We start from the raw sequence: 21,571 nt of genomic DNA, 5'->3' as shown, positions 1-21,571 counted from the left end.
CCACATGGCTACGAATCACAAATGATACTTATGATTTCAATGCCACATAGGATGAAAAAATAATTATAAAAAAAAATACCTCAATTTTTATTTTTATTTTTAAAAAAAAAATAATGGGAGTGGCTGGCCACCACCATTTTGGCCAAGGGATGGCCGAACCACTCCCAAGGGCCAACCCTATAATATTTTATTTTATTTTATTTTGTCTATTTGAGGGTGGCCATGGCCCCTGATCCACCCCCATAGGCCAACCCTATATTTTTTTTTTTCTTTTTTCTTTTTTCTTTTGTGATCATTTGAGATAGCCAAACCCAGCCCATGGCCCTTGGGGGTGGTTCAACCAGCATTCTTTTCTTTTCTTTCTTTTTTTTTTTTTTTTTTTTTTTTTTTTTTTTTTTTTTAAGGCCTTTTGGGGGTGATCGAACCACCCTTAAGGGTCAAGGGCGTGGTTCAACCACCTCTAGACCGGCTAGTCTAGGGTGGCTGAACCCACCCCCAGTCCAAATAGGGGTGGCCGAATCACTTCAAAGGCACTTGAGGGTGGTTTCGGTCACCCCCTGGTTGGCCATAGGGAGTGGCTCGAGCCACCCCTTGGCCAAAGAGAAATGATTCCTACACTCATTTCTCACAACAGCCCCACAACAAGCTGACGTGACTGGTAATATTTTATTATTTTTTGTTTTGTTTTGTTTTGTTTTCTTTTTGTAAAAAAATAATAAAATATTACTAGCCACGTCAGCTTGTTGTGGGGCTGTTGTGAGAAAAGAGTGTAAGGATCATTTCTCTTGGCCAAAATGGGAGTGGTTGGCCACCTCAATATTTTTGTTAAAAAAATATATATATCATTTTTTTTTTCAAAAAAATAATAAAAAAAAATATTTGAGGTTATTATTATTATTATTCTCATCTTATGTGGCATTGAAAGCATAATTATCATCTGTGATATGTGGCCACGAAACAATCGGGATAGGTGTTGGCATTTTAAGGTGGGTAACATGGAGGTCCGTTAAAAAAATGGACAAAGGACTGATGGAAGTACCAATTGGGAATATTCATTAAAGAGAGGTACAACCTATAACACTTTTTTGAAACCGAAGCAGCGATTGAATTTAGGGCATAACCATAAGTACCTCTAAGATATTTAACCCATAAAATATAGATGAAAACAACAATTTTTTTCAGCCAAACCCTCCCATGGATCTCTTTTCTCCTTCATACTAACCCTTGAACCAATGCCTAAACCACCCCCACCAAATGCCGCCATGGTCTCTTTAAAACTCATTTTATTGTTTTAGTAATAACACACAAGATCTTTTTAGAGGAACCCCAAAATAAATTAGATGAAGTTGATGTCAAACATAAATTAGCTTCCTTATATGCTAAGGTATGCATGTCCAAACAAAATCGACCTCCCAAAAAAAAAAAAAAAAAAACCAATAACAAGAAATTTTGCCATCCCCCATCCCAGAAGAACTAAGTACATCAACGATTCAACAAAAATTGTAAAAACAAAACTTTGAATTAAGCAAGGTCTCAAGAATCCAGAAAAAAATTGCAAGAATCTCACACTGCTTTAAGGAACCAACCAAACCTACAAAGAATTGCAACACAAAAGATGGTGGCTTTGGGAATGGCCTCTGGCAAATTCCGGTTGTAACGTTCGTTGGAGGAGGCGTTGGGTTGTAGATACAGCGGGTTAGAATAAATGGGAGAAAAGGTTTTTAAGGTCTTTCTTTTTCTTTTTTTTTTTCTTTTTTTTCTTTTTAATTTTTTTGGGAATTAATTTTTTTGAAATAGAATTTAATTTTAATTTATTACGCGAATTTCTAGATTTGACTTTTTGAGATAAAATTTAAGAAAATTTGAAAAAGTTTAATAAAATATGATTTATTTTTGAAAAAAGTAGAGAATAATAGGGAAGAATTCTGATTCAACTCTGTTGGCAAACACACTTGTTTGATCCTGTGTTTTCATTTCTATTCTATGTGATGTTTTTAGCTGACTTGTCAGCTTTTTATTGGAGGCCATAAAGTGTGGTTTTACACCACATTCAGATTGAAGGTTTTATGAGTTAAGAATAGATGTGGGCTTTCAAAGACAGTTTCATACAAGAACATCAATTATAAAATTGGTAAGCAGAGTTTTTCTCCAAATTAGGCGTAAAAAAATACCTGGTGTTCCTTTTTGCATATGAAAAACATATGTTTTTTTTAAATAGTATGTGTTTCTCACATGCAAAAGAATAAATGACATTTTTATAGATCGGTTTGAAAATAGTTCTTCGCCAAATAGTTCCTTCACAATTTGAAAAGAAATTTTCGGGGGTCACCAAAATTCATACTATATTATATTATATTATATTTCAAGCACTTGTTTAGATGGTTTTTGAATTTCATAATTTATTAATGAGTAATTTAAATAGTCAAATCTCATCCCAATTTGATCTTATTGGGCTAATGTGGTTGTGTACGTTCCATTTACTCGACAATTTTTTTTTTTTTTTTTTGGTACATTTTGTAATAAGAACCGTTGGATGCAGAGACTGGTTGGATTTAGCGTCCACGTTCCAATCTGGACTGTCAATCGAAATGTGCAAATATAAGTTTCCCACACCAAACATCTTCCCACATGCACAGTTCAAAGAAAGATCGATGCAGTGGCTTTCTCATTTTCCTAGGGGTACGGTCCTTTGCATCGTATGTGTTGGGCTTACAAGATAATACCCATTTTGGATAAGCAATCTTTTATCCAACTGTTGTTGATAGATGGAAAAATTATAATTTAATCTCTTAAATTACTAGTTATTTTACTGATAGTCTCCGAATAACTTACGCTTGTACTTTGATTCTTCAAACTATCAATGTTTTTAAAAAGACTCATTTTGATGAAATATATACATAATATTCCTATCACGTGTCATTGCAGAATCATTCAGGAAGTTTCTATTGAGTAGATGAGTTGCTTTAAAATATGTCAAAACCGATACATGAGGTCGACATTGTGCGTTTACTTGCTCAGAGTCACGCATCGGGCATGCCGTCGATTGTGGGGGGCATTATGCAATGCTATGGTCGTTCCGTGATTTACGCCATGTTTTGCTTGGGGTTATTCTTTTTGTTGGTGCTTATGTTTGCATGAAGTTATTTGGTTCGTATTGCCTGTGGTACCACTTTTTGTTATTCATCTCATTTGCTTTCACAAAATATAATATTGTGATATTTATTATATTTGTAGGATTTGCTATCTGAACTGTTTTGTTTTCAATACTGTTCACAAATTGTGTAATTTTTAATGCCGATGACTGTCTGCCAATCTATGTTAAGAAGGCCTTTTTTTTTTTTTTTTTTTTTTTTTTTTTTTTTTTTTGTTGATATATATATATATATTTTTGTTCTTGTGTGTGTGTATCAGTGTATGTGCCGTTTTCAGAATATCACTATTTTGGTGGGGAAAACAAATGTCACCACTGAATGGACGTACGGTGGTCATCCAAACAAGCCTACTAACGCGGCTTATGTAACGAAGTTCAAACGTTGGTTTATGTAATTTTTTAAATCATGCTAAACCCTAAATACAAATTAATATAAAAATACAAAAAAAAAAAAAAAAAAACCCCAACAAAAACCGAGTAGTTGAAGGCAGTTCATTCCACTAGGTGGTTATTTGATTGTTAGTATTTTCTTTCTAACTTCCCACCTTCATCAGGTTATCCAAACAAAACTCAAAAATAATATAATAATAATTAACTACTAAACGATGGCCTGAAATGCCTGAAATATATATATATATATATGTTGTTGGAAGGTTGATCGATGGCATTTCCTTCAATTCGGTATTGTGTTACACATATGATAATTGATTTCCGTTTTACATATATTTATCAATAATTATTTTAATTATTGTTCCAAACTAATTTTTAATTATAACTCTAATCATTTTATACCATGGTTTTCCATAAATAAACACTCTCATAACTATCACCCAAACATCATTTCAGAATTCTAAATACATTATTTTGCACTCCCAAACATATATTTCAAATATAATTTGAAATATCTAAATCATCGACCCAAACATCTTTATCAAACTAGTTTTTCTTCAGTATTCACATATATAATAGAATATAGTAACTAGAATATAATACAAAAAAATCAAACACCCAAATGCACAAAAGTATTACTATTTATCTGTCTAACCCACTTTCACTTTAATGCTTTAGAGCTCGTAAGTCATGCCCACTTTCAGCATACGCTTGCGAGGAATATCAAACACTTCGTTACTCTGCCTCAAATTTCTCTTCAAGAAATTGTAAGCATAATCTATCACAATTCTCTTGCCTATACTAGATTCTTTGCCAGCGACAACTTCAGTCTCACCAAATAAGTGAACAATACCTTCGTGCCATGCCTTATCCACTGTCTCAATTTCTCTCTCCACTGCCTGATGATCTTGTCGCTTATTTTCCACAGCTTGGTTCACATCCTCATCTTCATTCTCTCTGTTTACCAATCCATCATCAAGTATTTCTCCATCCTCTCTGTTTACCAATCCATCATCAAGTATTTCTCCATCCAGCATTCTTTGAAAATCATCTCTAATGAACTTCTTGAGTCTTTCTATCAACATCTTCTCAAAGGACGGCTCCTGCTCCTTATGCACATCTGTGTATCCGTATCTCACAACACAGCGAAACACATTAAGCTCTTTAGGCTCTACTTGACGAAAAAGGAAACGCTCTTCCACCGGAACCTTGCTTACGGGCAGTGATTTAATGGAGACAAACACCAGGACTGAGTGCAACGCAGGCACGTTCGCAACATAGTGCTTGAAGATTGGTGGGATGCCCTGAACAAGCTCTGAGTAGAACATGGCTAGCCCGGGTATTCGACAAAGGCTTGTGTCAGCCGTTATTTCTTTTAGCTTCTTGGGAGAGATTTTGTGCTCAAGCTCATAGTAATACTTTCCCCGGAACACATAGTTCCAAACATACATTATAGCCATTAGGACTACTGCAAAGGCTAGGGGAAGATATCCTCCTTCCTTAAATTTGTAGAGGGTTGAACTCAAATAGAGAAGCTCTACACTGCCGATAATGAGAATGTATGAAATAACGAGAAGTATGTGGGTTTTCCATATCATTATCATGACTAATACTAGGAAGGTCGACGTGAGAGTCATGACAAAAACCACCGCTATCCCTGTATATATATATATATATGCAGTAAACAACTCATTAGTTCCAACTTATATATTTTATGCTACATTTGAATCTTTAAAAACACAAGGGAAAGGAAATAAAGCTCTCAATAATTCATTCATTATCTAGATTAATCACTAGCAAATCGATCGAACGGCAAAACTCTTGTGTATGCATAATTCAGATTTAAATGTGTAGAAATATATGAAGGGAACATAAAATGAAAGAAAAAGAGCTAGCGAAAACAAGAGAGAAACTGGTGACGCGTTAGTGCTACATCTTATATTGATTTTTTTTGGAACAAGTAGCTTATATTTTTTCAGGCATAAAGTAATATAAGATACTAGCTAGTATAGTGGCCAATTGTCCGAGAGGAGTGAATGGAGTGGAGCAAAGTGAACATATGTTATGTTATAATGAATGCACATCTGTACAGTTAGGATTTTCTTATAAGTATGTTATGTTGTAACCATAAATTATATAGTGAAATATAGCCACACTCCTATGAATGTAGGCATATGGCTAAACTACCTAAATTTATGTCTCAATTTTCTCTTGTTCTTTCTTTTTTCGATTTTGTATTATTCATCATTAATGTTGTGCACTGTATCAATAGATGTACATGTAAACCGTATTACAATTGTCTATATTTATAGAGAGACTGGGACTAATGAACAAAAATGAGGGTAAAAGAGGTGGAGTTACAGATTACCATATGCATTGCCGATCTTAGTAGTTGTCCTGAAACTTAAAGTGACCACCACACAAGCCAGCATAAGAAGGTAATTGACTTCAGGTACATAAACTTGTCCTTCATACTTAGCCGATGTATGCACTACTCTCACCCGAGGGAAACACCCTAGTGAAAGGGATTGTTGGATTACAGAGAAAGTCCCAGAAATCATGGCTTGACTTGCTATGATTGATGCCAATACGGCCACCACAAACATTGGCCAAAATAAAGAGCCTGCATATATCATATATAACCGCTTAAACTTGTACATTATATCAAACTCAGAAATCTAGAGATCGAGAGGCGACGAAAGATCATAAGTGAAAGATAAATGCTATATGCATTCGCAAATGCACGTGTACACTTTCTGACGTGGGATGTACATAGCAGAAATGACCATTAAATTTTGGATAAATTTCACTGTCATGTCAAGAATTGTGAATTTGAGAATAAACACATAAAAGTTCATGTAACATTTCTCTAGGAAACAACGGCGCCAATGACATGTATTTATTTGTAAACCTGGCGTGGACTTGAAAAACGTATCTGAGACAAGATCCATGTGTTTGCGAAGGAAGGAAGCTTGTCCAGTGTACGCCAATAAGAGAGCCGGATAAGCCACACAACACATGCTTATTTGGATGGACCGAACCGTGAAGTGGCCAATATCAGCAAATAATGCCTCAGTCCCTGCATATGTTAATTACAGGTGATAATAATTATATATATATTTCATTAACATAAAATCCTGCAGGTTTTGGCGAAAAGAGAAGAAAATGGCAACCTGTTATGGCGAGGACAACGCCACCAAGGGAAATCCAAGCATCTTTTTTGTTCCTCTGAAAATAATCTACGATGTACTTTGGATTTATAGCTTTATAAACATTTGGATCAAATTTGATGAAATTGAAGAGGCCAATGCCACCAATGAGTACAAACCAAATGCAAATTATTGGAGCAAAACTATATCCTACTTTGTCCGTTCCAAATCTCTGAGCCATGAATAGGAGGACCAATATTGCTGCTGATATCCAAACGATCCTATCTGTATACAACAAAAATAACTATATTTATTTCAAATATCATTAAAGCATTTGAATATGATGCACTAAACTACTTTATATAAAACATTATTGCTATTTTAAGGTAATGATACAAAACGGTAGTAACCTGACCATATATTAGCATATGACAGATTGATAATGTTCAATCTCCACATGATGTTGAAATATTGAATGCACTGTAGATTATTTTTCTTTAATTTAATTTAATTTTAACCCAATGCTCTAGTTATAAAGTTACAGATCGAAAAATACACTGTAGTCCCTTGAACTACTAATAGTTCTCTTGTTTTTAAACCACCAAACTTTAAAAAATGACATAATATAACTCTCTGAAACTACTTCCAGATCGATTACAAATATATAAGTCATTCCGTTAGCAATTGGCGTCAAAAAATATATATCTATAAATAGATTGTCACGTGCGCCACATGTGACTATTTTAGAATCTTTTTTTACTAAAAGGTCCTTAATATTTTTTTTAAAAAAAAATTAAAACCAAAATAAAAATAAAAAATCTACAAAACATCTTCTAACCAAACAAATAATTGTCAGCAATGTTTGTTTCTCTCTCTCTCTCTCTCTCTCTTTTTTTTTTTTTTTTAAGGAATCCGAAATTTTTTTCTTAATGCATACATAGGTCTTCGATTTAACATTGGATAAGAAATAAGAAATAATAATAAAAATAAAAATAATAAAAACTAAACTAAACTAAAAAGAAAATTATTTCACACACACATCCACTTGACTAAACAATGTGAAACTTGCACTCATGACTCTGTTTATAAACCATTCACTCTATGTGAGCTAGTTCTGATCATTTTCTCAATGTGAGATCGGGGTGGTATAAACTCACCCCTTAAACTCCTAATGTCATCGTCAAGGGTGTGGCTACGTCATGATGTACTCTAGTATCACATGGCCAAGGTCAATAGCTTGCTTTGACATTATTTGTAACGACTCAGGAAAAAGCACTAGCTACAACTGCATTATTACTTCAAAACGATTAGTCAATTTGGAGCTTCAATTCCCTAGAATCACTAATAAGGCACAGTTTCACCTAGTAACTAAGGAATGTGAGACTTAGTACTCATACAAGACCATCTTTATAAATCATTGATTACTCTATATGGGCTATTTCCTATTTTCCCAATGTAGGACCGAAGTATTACATATTGTAAGAGACCCTATATGAGACCCACTTGTCCGAGTAGGTGACTAAACTGCCCAAAATTTATTTGAACGGATAAATCTCATATGGAGTCTCTTAAATTATTTGCCGAATTTCCAGCGATTCAAATAGATAATTAATTACCAATGAAACTCAATCTGTATGTCTCTCGATAGCTCAGCAGGCCGGCGGGTTAAGAATTTTATATTTCATGTATATAGTAAATGTAAGATGCACATAATTTACATATTTAAATATGTATGCATGACAATGACTATTCGTTCTTTTTTGTTTTGTCTTTTTTCTAGCTAGTTAGAAGCATTATGATGTCCCGCATGGGTACCTTCTGTCATCGTTGATGGGGCTTTTTCCTTGATCCCTCCTACAGCTGATAGAACTGGCATCACAAATATTGGAAGAGAGAAGAGTTGTAATTGTATTCAAGATTGAAATAAACAGAGAGAGTAAAAAAGACGAAATTCTATCTAGTTGCAACAAAGTCTAAGAAATTAACAACAAGAAGCACTAAATATAGTAGAAATGTGATAAGCCTAATTGGACTGCTTCAAACCGGGGTTAGTATGTGAGTTCTGATACTTGGGATACTCTCAGGAAAAAGAATCTTGTGGCAGATTGGTGGCCCCTTGTTCGGTTTTCGTAAGTTATCCCCAAACAGGCTTTTATCCTACGACTAGTTATGAGTAATCGTCTCTCTACTGGGGATCGCTTGGCCAAGTTGGGGTATAAGGCCATAAGGGTGATATCTTGTGTGCCTGTTCTGTACGAGTAGTATAGAAAGCCAAGACCACCTCTCTTTTTTAGTGTAGTTTTAGCTCTCGCATTTGGAAGGCAATGAGTGATGTTTTGTGCAGAATAGTTTTGAGCTCCACTGTGTATAATCTATGGCGCGCTAGAAATGATATCAAACATAATGGCTACGGCCTAAAACAGAGGAGCAAATCCTGAAGATTATTTTTTGGGAGGTGCGTTCCAGGGCAAATCTTATAAAAGTCTTTGTCAAAACTGGAATGTTACTGTTGATATACTGGCTTGATGCTAGTTTTGTTGGTTAGTTTTTGTGCTTTGTTTTGGGGGGTCTGAAACAGAGCCTAGTTTTCTCTGTTTGGTTTTGTGGTTTTCCTGTTGCATGTGTTTAAGCTTCAATGCTGTTTTGAAGAAAAGGAGAGCGACGGAATGTATAATTAAACCTGAAATACAAGGCGTAAGCACACCGTCTCCTATCACCATCGAAGTTCCAAGCATTGAGGCTAACAAAAGGAAAACCTTGGCAAACATGCTCTTCTCCAGCCTAGACTTGAGCCACGACGCCCTCTGTACACGACGGTTTGGCAACTCAAGCTTGTAATTTGACACGTTTCTGTCCTCAGCCTGTTGATTTGGGACCAAACTAACATTCGCATACCGGCATATGAGAGAGTATATCGCAAAAGTCCCTCCTGAAATTCATTTCAATTATATTTGTTAAGGAGAAATGACACACTTAGGTCTCCTATGTGTCCTTTGTACATTTACATACAACCAAGTCACGTACACACCCATATAAAACGAAGGTTATTATGGTTAATTATGTAATTTTTTTGGATAAAATTGTAATAGATTAAAGAATCAAAACAAGAATAAACAACAGCCGGTTGCCCTCCTTGCAAAAAAGCAAGGAGCTAGATAACAAACATTTTATAGAGATGAAGAAGTCCAACCCTAAAACCTTTTTATACCAATCTTCAGGAATAATGCAAAATCCTATATATAGTTTTTACCATCTCAACATATAACTATAGGCAATTTAATGATTTTTTTTTTTTTTAAAAAAAAATTATAAAGATTTCCACAAGTGATAACCGTTTAGGTGGTGAAATTAACAAGGTGTAAGTTCAAAATTGTAGTTAGAATTTTAAAGACTTCCTCATAGAAATATTCTATAAAATCCAAAGATTATAAAGATATGACCAGAGTACTTAAGGGTGGGCACCGACTTTGACAGAGTCGAAAATGCCTCTTCCGGTTCCGGCTCTATTGCAATCGGAACTGCTGAAAACCTTTGACATCACCTCCGGGTAATTTTCGAGGTGGATTAACTACAGTGCACTCTATTTTTGAGTTTGACCACCAAAAGCTTGGACGGCTTCCAAGTGAACTTATCTAGTAAGACCATTGATCTAATCCTAATTAATTAGTTCGGAATTTCCTAGTCAAATAATCATACATCATGATTTATGTTTTCTGTAAATGTGTTTATTTAAGCATGCACCCAACGTTAATATGAAATAGAACCATTTTTTTGTAGTAAATTAAGGAAAAGGATCATACCCTCGCCATTATCATTGGCCCGCAAGACAATCAACACATATTTGATGAGAGGAATTAAGGTGAGGGTATAGAAGATCAAAGAAAGTACACCCAGGATGTCGTCTTTGTGCTTGATAGTACCACTGGAGAAGGTGCTCGCATATACGTACAAGGGCGAGGTACCAATGTCTCCATACACCACTCCAATGCTTTGGAATGCCAGGCGCAAGATCACTGACCATTCCACACCCTAAGCAAAAGAAAAAAAAAAAATAATCTACGTACATGTATAAATCTATTATATATAGTGCTCGATCCCTTACCATGCAAGAAACATTGCTAATTAATCACAATAATAATACTAACTAATAAAATGGAATTCTAATATATATTAACTACTAAATTGTCATGTGGGCAGACCTTAGAGGCATGGCCATGTTGATGAGAACTAGGAAAGCTGCGGGACTCGATGTCCAAAGAGTCATATCGACGCAGCTTTTTCCATGAAAGTTTCTTCTCTTGGAGCTCTTGAGAAACTTCTTCTTTTACTTTACCGGTCACTTCTACAACATCATCAGACATATCTATAACAATCCCAGAAATTATGGATGAGAGAGAGAGAGAGAGGGTTTGTACAAGGTCCGAGGGATATTTATACTCAAAGTTTTTGAACCCGAACGAGGTTCGCGGGATTCCAAAAGGTTTCTTTTACGTAAAAGTTTGCTTTTAATTATTATTATTATTATTCTTTTTATCTTTTTTGCATTGATCTTATCTGTATGTTCGTCGTCTCTGGACGATTGCTTTTGGGTGCTTTCGCATGACATGCTACAAATTACATTGATATGTCCACCGAGTCATGTTAATTAATGTCACATGCATCCTGCATGCATGCTGGGTTAGAAATAATCACGTTTGACGTTTGTGCTTCACATGAAAGCTCTTTTCTCTTTGGATTTCCGCGTCTAATTAATCAAAGCAATCTTGAATTTTTCAAACTCTAACACGAGGTGATCAACTTTTCACCAGCTAGTTGCAAAGCAAGTTCGTTGATTTAAAGAAATATCATTAGTACTTATACTATATTATCAACTACATTTTTGAGTACTCGATGAAAGCTAAGTTTTGCACAAGCTAAGTTTCTAACAATAGATTTTTCCACGATTTGCAAGTTTCTTGAGCTAATATCCTTTTAAAATAAAAATAAAATAAATTAACAAAAACACACACACACAAACATTTTTTATAGTATCAAGTGATTTTTCAGAGTATTATCATCCTTAAAAACATGTTAGTATATTAATTAAATAATTAAATTTATCATTTTTATTAGTTTAAACTTTTGGAACAAGTAATTATTTACAATTGTATCAAAGTAATTAAAGTCCTAAATTCGAACTCTGTTTCATCACTTATTTTTTATTTTAATTAAATATTAAATGTGTTAGACCTCACTACTTATATTTTGGGGAGATAGATGACGTTAATATGATTCAGTAATGTTAACCATGAGTGGGGAGTTTAATGAATTGGTAGACCTATCTTGTTATACAATTTTTTGTGCACCCAATGGGCCAATGCTCATAACCTAACTAACCATGCAAGGATAAGTCATTCGAGACTTAATTAGTTTATCAAACACGAAAAAACCATATCTTTATTTGGTCAATGTTTTGAAGAAACATTTCTTCTGATTAAATAAGCTACATCATCCTTTACAAAAGTTCTATAAGATTTTCTTCTTGTAAGAACCATATTTTTCATTAATATAAGAGGCTCATTACTTCCCATAACAAGAAACGAATATATATTGACATGAAAACTTGAGGCTGGAGGGATCGTAGATCGATAAGTCGAAGGAATTGAACTTGATCGATGGTTACCCAGCCATCTCCATCATATTCATGTAAACTGAAGAAAATCCGACTATAAAAAGTTTGTAATGGGTACATAAAAATCCACAATATATTTAAAAGAACTATATGAGAACTACTTATTAATTCGGTTCAATGAAGAATATACGCAGGACTAACCAACCAACCATTCTCTCTTATGGAAAGGCCAGCAGGGATTTTTTGAAAAACAATGAAGAATATACGTACATGCAGGACTAATCAACCAACCATTCTCTCTTGTGCAAAGGCCAGCAGGATTTTTTTTCTTTTCCACTTCAAATTAGTTTAAGCCTGCAGCTGGGTCTAAGAAGTGCACAGAAAAGCCAATGACAATCGCCTGCATAAGTAATAATCCTAAAATTAAAGAACAATCCAACGAAATGTTGGTGCAGCTAGCATAAGATTCGATTCCTTACTTCTTGACGTTATCTGTTAAATCACAGTTTATTTTAAAAGCTTAAACAGATAAAAAATAATGAATTTAATCATTAAATTAATATTTTTTTAATTCTTTTTGTTTTTGGTTTTTAATTTTTGGTGGGGGTGCTTAGCATTAATTCAATAACGAGATTGAAAGAAACAAAATCTCAACAATAATGCAATTCTTTACCAATTAAAAATCTTATCAAAACCAACGAGGAAGATTTGATATTTTTTAAGTTTAATAGACAAAAAGCAACGGAAAAGACGAAAGCGATTAGATCGTACATTGTAATGCTTTGCGTGGTTTATACATAATACTTAACACAAATCGGCTCTATTTAGTTGTATCTTGATGCTAGCTCCCTAGCTTGTTATGATCACAAAAAAAGTTCAAATTTTTTATTTACTGACAGGTGATTATGTTAAAGGGTCCTTCCAAAATATATATATATATATATGGGTAAAGCTCCCTGGACAACCACTCACATTGGTGGAACCCATGTGAGTGGGTGGGTCCCACCAATGTGACTGGGTTGTGCAAAATTGTACAGGGACTAGTTTCCTATATATATATATATATATATATCCTTCAACATTTTGCACGCATGACGTCGTTGCCGTCAAGAAAAATCATAGTCCAAGGAAAAAGGCTCTATTTCATTTTCCACTTTGATTAATTAATATTTATAGGTCTCTGATTATCTCAAGAAACCAAAATAAAGTCAATTATTCACATTTGCCGGCCAAACATAAGATATTGTATTGATTTGAAAATAACAGAAAGATTTTATGTTATATTTTATATCCATTATTGCACTTTCTCTAATATTGAAGTATTAGTCGATTCCCATTAGGAGTAGCTTTCTAATGATGTAAAATATGCATAAATATTTGAGCCTTGAGAGTATCACACACCTAGCTCTTTTCATTGGGTGCATGTGTTGGCTATATGCTAGTATGTGTGTGTATGTTTAGTTATGGGTGTAGATCGAAATTAAAAAAGGCTTAATTAGGCTTTTGTTGGAAAAATCCTAATTTTATGATGGGCTACATTTTAAATGGGCTAGATAAGACCGAAGACGAACCTTAGGCTTTGTAAGTTGTAGGTTAATTTGGACTGATTAAAGAAATTTTTGGTGAGAGTGTAAAGTTGAGAACTTTAGGCTTAGGAACTAAAGAGGCTCCAACTTTAACCTTTAAATAGTGTTTTTGTGTGAAAAAAATATGTTCCTTTTTGAGTCTTAGAAACGCTAGAAACCTTATGAGTCTAAAAATGAGATTTTCGAAGGTAGCAGATGATGAACAGTATACAGATCTATCATTGTCGACATTGATCAATTGGTGGTCGAGTAACTCATCGATCAATCAATACTTGTATTGGCCCTCACGTGGCGATATATCTGTATTGGTCAGAATGCCAAAAAACGATGTTTTACGAGAGAGAGAGAGAGAGAGAGAGAGAGAGTAGTGACAGGTAATGAAAATAAGACGGTGTTTTAGGGTTTTTTTAGTTACATTTCTTAGCGTTTTTAAACTAATGCCGATAATTAGTCCACTCCATTCTTAATACTCGACTTTTTTTAATAAATGTCGCGAATTATTCTCAAATACCTCTTGTTTTCCACATACAATGAGAATTTAACAGTGTCTCAAGTAAGTGCCGTTAAAATAAACATGTTGGGCCCGATCCAAAAAAGTGTCCCAACAAAGTTTTATCAAATTAAATCTCTATGTTGCATTTATTATACTTAATTAAATGCTTTTAAAGTATTTTAAATGTTAACGAAAGTATGCTCAAGTATGGTACATATATATGCTCAAGTATGAATTTAATTTTTTTCAAACAATGAAAGTTTTATGTAGGAAATAATACCACTCCACACATGTTAAGTTTATATGATTATAGAAAGTTTTAAGAAATAAATAATGAGCATGGTATCAAGCTAGGTTAGAGTGCACCCCACATAGGAGTGTATTGAAAAGTCAATGACAATCACCTGCATAAGTAATTAAATTCATCATTTTTATTAGTTTAAACTTTTGGGACAAGTGATTGTTTATAATTGCATATATCAAAGTAATTAAAGTCCTAAGTTCGAACTCTGTTTCATCACTTACCTGCTATTTTAATTTAATATTACACGTTTTAGACCTCACTACTTATATATTGGGGAGATAGATGCGTTAATAAGATTCACTAATGTTAACCATGAGTGGGGAGTTTAATGAGTTGGTAGACCTAGCTTGTTATACAATTTTTTGTGCGCCCAATGCTCATAACCTAATTAAGCAAGGATAAGCAAGTCATTCGAGACATAATTAGTTTATCAAGCACCAAAAAACATTATCTTTATTTGGTCACTGTTTTGAGGAAACATTTCGTCTGATTAAATAAGCTACATCATCCTCTACAAAAGTTCTATAAGATTTTCTTCTTGTAAGAACAATATTTTTCATTAATAGAAGAGGCTCATTAATTCCCATAACAAGAAATGAATATATATTGACATGAAAACTTGAGGCCCGACGGATTGTAGATCAACAAGAAGGAATTTGAACTTGATGGTTATCCCCATCTCCATCATATCCATGTAAACTGAAGTAAATCCCACTATAAAAAGTTTGTAATGGGTACAAAAAAATCCACAATTTAAAAGTACTCTATATATGAATCCTACTTATTAATTCGGGTCAATGAAGAATATACACAGGACTAACCAATTAACCAACCATTCTCTCTTGTGCAAAGGCCAGTAGGATTTTTTGAAAAACAATGAAGAATATACGTATACGCAGGACTAACCAACCAACCATTCTCTCTTGTCCAAAGGCCAGCAGAATTTTTTTTTCTTTTCCACTTCAAATTGGCTTAAGCCTGCAGGGTCTAAGAAGTACACAGAAAAGCCAATGACAATCGCCTGCATAAGTAATAATCCTAAAATTAAAGAACAATCCAACGAAATGAGATAATCTCAAACGAAATATTAAAAAAAAAGAAAAACAACACAAAATGGTGATGCGTGCATAATTAAGATTGGATTCCTTATTAGGTAAAGTCTATATACCCTCTCAAACTAACATCCACTTGACAATGTTTTACGCCAAAATATCAAAAATTGTCAATGTTCGTTCTAATGACGAAAATACCCTTAGTAAAAAAAAATTAAAAAAGAAATACATAATTAAAAACCAAGGGTGGCTAAATTTAAAAAATAAAAGAAAAAATTAAATTTCCTTTTTTTTTTTAAGAAATTATAAATTTTCGTTTAAAAAAAGTTAATTTTTTTAAATAAAAAATTTCAATTTTTTTATTCAAAAAAATAATAATTAATTATTATTATTATTTTTAATTTATAGGAGTATTTTGTTTTATTGAAAAACTCATTAATTGAAGCACTGTCGAAGGCTGATATTGGCAATCCGAATCATTTTCTTTAGATGTGTTTATGCCGTCGATAGTGCTTCAATCTAAGGCTGAGGATGTCAATCTGTGGCTTAGTAGGAGGTTTTAAATTGACTACCCTATGAATTTTCAGACGGTTTTTACTAAATGTCTATAAATTTATAGACAGTTTGTTCAAAATCGTCTGGAAATTTACATTTCTGGACTGTTTTTGTCAAACCGTCGGTACATTTATGAACGGTTTGATCAAAACCGTCTACAAATATACATTTTTGGACGATTTTTTTCTAATTGTCCATAATTGTCCTCTTTTTTTTCTTTTCTTTTCTTTTTTTCTTTTATTTTTTATTTTTTTGTAGTGGCAGAAAAATCATGTTCCAAGGAAAAACGATCTGTTTCATTTTCCCCTTTGATTAATTAATATTTATAGGTCTCTGATTATCCCAAGAAACTATAATAAAGTCAATTATTCACATGTGCCGGACAAACATAAGATATTATATTGATTTGACAATAATTGAAGGATTTTATGTTATATTTTATATCCATTATTGCACTTTCTCTATTGAAGTATTAGTCGATTCCCATTAGGAGTAGCTTTGTAATGATGTAAAATGTGCATAAATATGTGAGCCTTGAGAGTATCACACACCTAGCTATTTTCATTGGGTGTGTTGGATATATGCAAGAATGTGTGTGTATGTTTAGTTATAGGTGTAGAAATGAAAAAAAGGCTTAATTAGGCTTTTGATGGAAAAATCCTAACTTTATGATGGGCTACATTTTAAATGGGTTAGATGAGACTGAAGACGAACCTTAGGATTTGTAAGTTGTAGGTTAATTTGGACTGATGAAAGAAGTTTTAGGTGAGAGTGTAAAGTTGAGAACTTTAGGCTTAGGAAGTAAAGAGGCTCCAACTTTAAGCTTTAAATAGTATTTTGGTGTGAAAAAAGATGTTATTTTTCAAGTGTTAGAAACTCTAGAGACCTTATGAGTCTGAAAATGAGATTTTTCGGAGGTTGCAAATAATAAACAGTATACCGATCTATCATTGTTCGACATTGATCGATTGGTGGTCAAGTACTGAGTTGACTGTACTCATCGATCGATCGATGCTTGTATCGGCCCTCACATGGCAATCTATCTGTAATGACTAGAATGCCGAAAAATGGTGTTTTATGAGAGAGAGAGAGAGAGAGAGAGAGAGAGAGTAGCGACGGGTAATAAAAATGAGATGATTTTTTTTTTTTTTTGGTTACATTTCTTAGCGTTTTTAAACTAATGTTGATAATTAGCCCACTTCATTCTTAATATTCGACTTTTTTGAATAAAGGTCGCGAATTATTCACAAATACCATATGTTTTCTACATACGATGAGAATTTAACGGCATCTCAAGTAAGTGTCGTTAAAATAAACATGCCGGGCCCGATCCAAAAAAGTGCCCCAACAAAATGTTATCAAATCTCTATGTTGCATTTATTATACTTAATTAAATGCTTTTAAAGTGTTTTAAATGTCAATGAAAATATGCCCCAAGTATGGGCACATATGCTCAAGTATGAAAGTTAATTTTCAAACAATGAAAATGTGACGTCCCACATCACTTAGGTATGGGAATGTGTTTATATGTATAAATGCACAATTTTTTACACAACACATTTTAAAGCTGTGATGGCCATGAACCTATTAAAACTCCGCAGTTAAGCTTGCTTCTGCGAGAGTAGTACCAGGAGGGGTGACCTCCTGGGAAGTCTGGTTTGGGGGAGCCAAAAGCGGATAATATTGTGTCATTGAGGGTGGGTCGTTAGAAATGGTATAAGAGCCATTGCCCAGCTTGAGATGAGGAAACGTGCACAAGCCAATGAGGATTGCTAGCAGGCACTAGCTAAGAAGCCAAGAATGGGGTGATTCCATGAGGGTCGTGAGCAGAGACGCTGGGTCTAATGAAGGGTTGATTATGATGTCCCACATCACCTTGGTATAGGAATGCGCTTATATATATAAATGCACCCATCTTGACACAACGCGTTTTAAAGCCGTGATGGCCATGAACCTATCAAAATTTCGCAGTTAAGTGTGCTTCTACGGAAGTAGTAGCGAGATGGGTGACCTCTTGAGAAGTCTGGTTTGGGGGAGCCAAAAGCAGACAATATAGTGTCATTGGGGGTAGGTTTTTACAGAAAGTTTTATGTTGGAAATGAAACCCCTCCACACATATTAAGTTTATATGATTATTGAAAGTTTTAGGAAATAAAGAATAAGCATGGTATCGGGCTAGGTTAGAGTGAACAACACTGAAGTTATGGTTGCATGATAGTGCGGCCATCACTATGTTTGCCTTTCTGAGTGCACTTAGTAGTTATCTATTGACTTGAGCACATTTACGGCCACAGGTAATGCTAGATCCTTGGAGGTTGGATCACACAACCCCTTGCATATGAGGCGTAATAATATGCGATGCCATAAGTAACAAGTGAAAATATAACCTTTTACGCATTCATAAATTATGATTTATGTCAAGTTTGAGAAAAGAATGTTGATTTATGAAATCTTTTTCTCAACTTTTTTTTTTTATTATTATTAAGAAAGATTAAAGAAACTTTTTTGAGTTAAACAAGCAAATTTTATTTTTTATATTTTAAGTTATATGCCATTTGAATTCCTAACTCTATTTTAAATGATTTTCAAAACATACCACTTCAAATCGGATGGGAATATTTGCTAAGCCTTTTGCTCACGTTTTGTTTTTTCCTATTTCAGGTTTTGAGGCTAGTGAGAAAAGATGTGGAATGCTTAGGGTTAGGGCACAGATCCCTTAAAATTAAGGTTTTATTTTGACAATTTAATGTATTTTGACCTCATACTTCTATATTATATCTATTTTGCATGTCATGCAATTTAGTAGTTTATAAGTGCTCTACCTTTATTAATATGTAACCTTAGAGCCATTTAAATTTGAGGGTTAAGAAACCTACCTTTCATGTACTAAGAGGGTTACATTAATATCATTGTACAAAATTTATTGTGTACAATTTGTTTCCAGAGACAGTATGAAAGTTTCCATGGAACACTAAGTTTCAATTATTATTATTAAGGTTGAAGCCACCTTCCCTCACATTAATTTCAAACAAACACAATAGCAAATGCTAAAAAAGGAATCTCTAAACCCATAGATCAAGGATAGTGTGACTTTGGTATAAGATGAAGTGGAATTTTCTTGGACACAGTGAGCCCGTTAACTTCACTCATGTCCAAGTCTTTTGCTTGTACGCTAGCACTTGGCAATCTCCAATCAAACCAACACAAGATGTTGGCAATCACATTTTCAACTGAAGCAACACCAAATCTCAATCCTGGACATCTCCTTCTCCTACCTCCAAATGGGATGAATTCAAATTCTTACCTATTGAAATCAACAGTCTTGTCTTTAAATCTCTCATGGAGGAACTCTTCCGGCCTCTCCCAAACTGTAGGGTCCCTTTGGATTGCCCATATATTGACAAATACTCTTGTTTTTTTGCGGAATATCATAACCTCCAAATTTCACACTTGATGATGTTTCTCGAGGTACTGAGAGAGGAGCTGGTGGATTTAGTCTTAGAGTTTCTTTGATTACACACTTCAAGTAATCCATTTGGTTGATGTCATTCACATCTATCTTTGATTTCTTTCCCACCACCATTCTCACCTTTTTTTGTGCTCTCTTCATAATATTTGGATGTTTTATGAGCTATGCCATTAACCATTCCAAAGTTGTTGAAGTAGTATCACTTCCTCCCACAAACATGTCCTGAAATTATGGAAACACAAAACTTTAGACATGGGTTTTTGTGTGTTTCATCCCACGAACATGTTGTGAAAATTATGGAAACATAAAACTTTAGCTATTGGAAATTATAGAAACATTTTAACTTCAAACATTGGGAAATAATGGAAACATAAAACTTTTTAAACATTGGTTTTTGTGTGTGTGTGTGTGAGTGAGAGAGAGAGACGCCAATAGGATTGCTTTGAGGTTGGCTTGAGCGAGCTCTATGTCAAGCATGACTTTCATTTTAAGTTTGAGTAGAATATCAATTAAATCTTTCCGCTCGTCATCATCAGTCGTTTTAATTGTATTGTGTTCTTCGAGTGCCTGATCAAACAAAGCATTTAATTCTCTGAAAGTCGCTTTCAGACTCGGGATAAATCCCGTAAGAACATCAATCCACTAGGGTTGGTTTATGACCCAAGTTTATTAGCATTTCTCTGGCCATATCTGCGGATGACACCACTAGGGTTGGTTTATGACCCAAGTTTAAGAACATTAGAGGATCGTACTCATTTGAAAGGGCTTGAAGAGAACGGTGCGGGAGTGTGCCAAGCTGGTGAAGGTTGCCTATGATTGGTAGCTTTGGTGGGGATGGAGGCAAATTGGGTTTGCTACTACTTTCAATGCGCTTGAAAACATAAAGAAAAGAGACAAGAAAAAGAAGAGAAAGAAGGAGATTAATAAAGGGTATTTTGTGTAGCTCTTGCCATGATTGTTGCAGCAACGATTGTAAAGCCATTTTCTCTCAAGTGTTTAACACAGTGCGACTTACAACTCATTCCTTTAGTTATATATATTTAAGCTTTCCAAGTTTCACTATTTACGTAATAGTACAAATTAACTTTTAAAACATGGAACCAATGGAATAATTGGCATCTATTAGTGCATAAAATCATGAGGGTATCTTGCCATCTTTTGCTTGTACTTTTGGAAATGAAGAAAACTGCCGACTACTTTTACCTAGTTACTTCAATTAACATATTTAAAAAGGATCAAAGAAATTGTTAAAGTATTGATTAAATTATTAAATTTATCTTTTCTTATTTGCTTAAGGTTTTAAGACAAGTAGTAATTTAACATGGTATCAGAGTCAAAGATCTTGAGTTCGATCATTGATTTCTTCATTTGCCTTCTATTTCAATTAAATATTTCATGTGTTGGGCATCACCTATTAAAAGAGAGTTTCATCCCCCACGTGAGGAGGAATGTTAAAGTATTAATTAAACGATTAAATTTATATCTTTCTATTAGCTTAAACTTTTAAGACAAGTGGTAATTTAACATGATATCAGAGTCAAAGATCTTGATTTCGAACCTTGACTTCTTCATTTACCTTCCATTTCAATTAAATATTTCACATGTTGGGCCTAGCTCACCTACCTATTAAAATAGAGTTTGAGACCACACGTGAGGGAAAATATTAAAGTATTGATTAAATGATTAAATTTCACTCATCCTATTCACTTAAACTTTTAGGATAAAGGATAATTTTACAAAAAAATTCTGACAATTAGGTAGTTTGCTACACTATGGATGGGCAGAATCACAACGGACAAATACATGGGCCG

General features: G+C 34.0%; 1 protein-coding gene and 1 pseudogene across 1 annotated transcript; both read right to left on the bottom strand.

Moving 5' to 3' along the window:
- Positions 1-4,078: 4,078 nt before the first annotated feature.
- On the bottom strand, positions 4,079-11,075 carry LOC133851912 (potassium transporter 5-like). Its single transcript, XM_062288538.1, has 8 exons — positions 10,890-11,075; positions 10,491-10,719; positions 9,371-9,619; positions 8,506-8,559; positions 6,715-6,975; positions 6,453-6,620; positions 5,910-6,164; positions 4,079-5,198 (listed from the first exon to the last, which is right to left on the bottom strand). The coding sequence occupies exons 1-8, from the start codon at positions 11,049-11,051 to the stop codon at positions 4,216-4,218; spliced, it is 2,361 nt and encodes a 786-aa protein (XP_062144522.1). The 5' UTR covers positions 11,052-11,075; the 3' UTR covers positions 4,079-4,215.
- Positions 11,076-19,366: 8,291 nt separating this feature from the next.
- LOC133851540 (phenylacetaldehyde oxime monooxygenase CYP71AN24-like) lies at positions 19,367-20,448 on the bottom strand (annotated as a pseudogene).
- Between the last annotated feature and the right edge of the window lie 1,123 nt (positions 20,449-21,571).

This window comes from Alnus glutinosa, chromosome 12 (assembly GCF_958979055.1).
Source record: "Alnus glutinosa chromosome 12, dhAlnGlut1.1, whole genome shotgun sequence".
Taxonomy (NCBI): Eukaryota; Viridiplantae; Streptophyta; class Magnoliopsida; order Fagales; family Betulaceae; genus Alnus; species Alnus glutinosa.
This window is presented reverse-complemented; position numbering and strand designations above follow the sequence as displayed.

Bases quoted from the DNA above. Each gene is read 5' to 3' on its own strand.
- LOC133851912 (XM_062288538.1), bottom strand. From the start codon at position 11,051: ATGTCTGATGATGTTGTAGAAGTGACCGGTAAAGTAAAAGAAGAAGTT. The intron at 10,720-10,889 runs GTCTGCCCACAT...TCTTTTGCTTAG, and splicing joins AACATGGCCATGCCTCTAAG to GGTGTGGAATGGTCAGTGAT. The intron at 6,165-6,452 runs GTTTACAAATAA...TGATATATGCAG, and splicing joins GTTTTTCAAGTCCACGCCAG to GCTCTTTATTTTGGCCAATG.